This window comes from Vicia villosa, linkage group LG1 (assembly GCF_029867415.1).
Source record: "Vicia villosa cultivar HV-30 ecotype Madison, WI linkage group LG1, Vvil1.0, whole genome shotgun sequence".
In the NCBI taxonomy this organism is placed as follows: Eukaryota; Viridiplantae; Streptophyta; class Magnoliopsida; order Fabales; family Fabaceae; genus Vicia; species Vicia villosa.
In genome coordinates, this window is record NC_081180.1 from 268,215 (window position 1) to 270,557 (window position 2,343).

A 2,343-nucleotide genomic window follows, 5' to 3' on the forward strand; every position below is an offset into this window, starting at 1 on the left:
TCAATCCCAATAGACATACAATACTCATTAAATGCTTGAGATGAAAATTCTGCAACATTATCAAGACGGATTTTTTTGACAGGATAATCGGGGAAATGAGCTCTTACTCGAATCACTTGAGCTAGCAATCTCGCAAACTCCTGGTAAGTTAACAACAAACAAACATGTGACCATCTAGTTGATGCATCAATTAAAACCATAAAATATCTAAATGGTCCACATGATGGGTGTATTGGCCCACAAATATCACCACGTATACGCTCTAAAAAACTGATAGATTCATTTCCAATTTTTGTAAGTGATGGCCGAATTATCAACTTCCCCTGTGTGCAAGAGCTGCATGAGAACTTATTCGATTGAATAATTTTCCTACTCATTAATTGATGACCGCATGAATTTTAAATTATTTTTCGCATCATTATATAACCGGGATGGCTCAACCGGTCATGCCAAATTAGACAGAGGATAAAGCCGATAGCTTTTCCAGTACACATTTTGTGTCTGAATTGTGTTTTGTAATACACAAATATTCATTCCCTCCATCATCTCCTGTTTCAATATGGTATCCATTTAGGCGGATATCTTTGAAACTTAATAAATTTCTATGGGACTTGGGGAAATATAATGCATTATCAATGTGTAATATTGTTCCACCACGTAACAACATATGGGCTCTTCCGGAGCCTTCAATTATTTTTTAGGTGCCAGAAATAGTACTGACATCAGTTTTTCGATTCACTAAATTAGAGAAATATATTTTATGCTTGAGAATTGTGTGGGTTGTTGCACTGTCAGCAAGGCACACATCTTCATTACTGGAGCTAGTGTCTATATTCATTCTAACAACAATAATAATTTTTTTAACAATAAGTTATAAGCGCACATTAAAAACATAAATTATTTAATAGTAAATTATGTAAACAAACAAGTAGAAAACACACTTTATTATTATTAGAAAATAAAATTCAAAACATCCATAAAACTTAAAATGAAAATTTTCATAAATTTTATTTCTTGACACTTCCATCTCCAATAAGGTGATCAATTTTTCCATCTGGATCAGCAAAGAAGTCACCAATATCTAAATGGGTAACATCCATATTACCGTAATTTGGATCATCATCTTCATTAGCAAAGTGAGTCTCGATCCTTTCCTTTTTTTTCCAGTGATTTTTGATAAAGATCAACAAGGTGTTTTTTAGTACGACAAGTGCGACTCCAATGACCTTTTCCTCCACAACGATAGAAAATATTTTCATTTGTTTTGCTACTCTGACCCTCTTTTTCATTATTTTCAACATTTTTCCACTTCGGGTGGAAATGTGTTTTTATGATTCCCATTGCGACCACGATCAAAACGAAGACCATGAGCATAGTTACGACCACGACCATGTGCGTATGCACGACCGCGACCATGATTTTTCTTATAGTGGTCGTGCCTTGCCATATTGACTTCTGGGAATAGAGTTGTACCAGTGGGACGTGCCTCGTGATTTTTCATCAATACTTCATTATTTTGCTCAGCCACAAGAAGACAAGATATTAGGTCAAAATATTTAATAAACCCCTTTTCTCGATACTGCTGCTGCAGGAGCACATTGGATGCATGAAAAGTGGAAAATGTTTTTTCTAGCATATCTTCATCAGTTACTTTTTCTCCACATAATAATAACTTAGAAGTTATTCTAAACATTGAAGAATTATAATCACTTACACTTTTAAAATCCTGCAAACGTAAATGCATCCATTCATATCGAGCTTTTGGTAGGATAACCGTTTTTTGATGATCATATCTATCTTTCAAATTTTTCCACAAGACATGTGGGTCAATTACGATAAGATACTCATTTTTAAGATCCTCGTGAAGGTGACGACGAAGGAATATCATGGCTTTTGCCTTTTGTTGATCAGATGATTTATTTCCTTCTTTAATAGTGTCACAGTGACCTTATGCGCTTAAATGAATTTGGGCGTCTAGGGCCCTTGTCAAATAGTTCTTTCCCGAAATATCAAGAGCCCCAAAATCCAATTTTGTAAGATTTTACATACTTAGTAGTGCTATCATAAAAATAAAAGAAATAAAAATATTATAATGAGATAATTATCATAAAGTCAATATTAAATATTAATATTTAAAATAATACTTTTGTAAATTCTAATATTTAGAAATAACACAATAGTAAACTAGATTGTCACATTAGTCTTAAAATTATCTGTTTTTTTTTTATAAAAAAAAAAATCAATTTAGTGACAAAATACTTCTTACATATCCAAAAATAAAAATAAAAATAAATAAAGCATTATGAGTTCTTCATGAACTATACAATGTTATTTCGCTATCCT

At 32.4% G+C, this 2,343-nt stretch overlaps 1 protein-coding gene across 1 annotated transcript; it reads right to left on the minus strand.

The window, feature by feature from the left end:
• Nucleotides 1-1,294: 1,294 nt before the first annotated feature.
• LOC131644713 (uncharacterized) lies at nucleotides 1,295-1,888 on the minus strand. Its single transcript, XM_058915272.1, has one exon. The coding sequence runs from the start codon at nucleotides 1,886-1,888 to the stop codon at nucleotides 1,295-1,297; it is 594 nt and encodes a 197-aa protein (XP_058771255.1).
• Between the last annotated feature and the right edge of the window lie 455 nt (nucleotides 1,889-2,343).

Bases quoted from the DNA above. Each gene is read 5' to 3' on its own strand.
- LOC131644713 (XM_058915272.1), bottom strand. From the start codon at position 1,888: ATGATATTCCTTCGTCGTCACCTTCACGAGGATCTTAAAAATGAGTAT.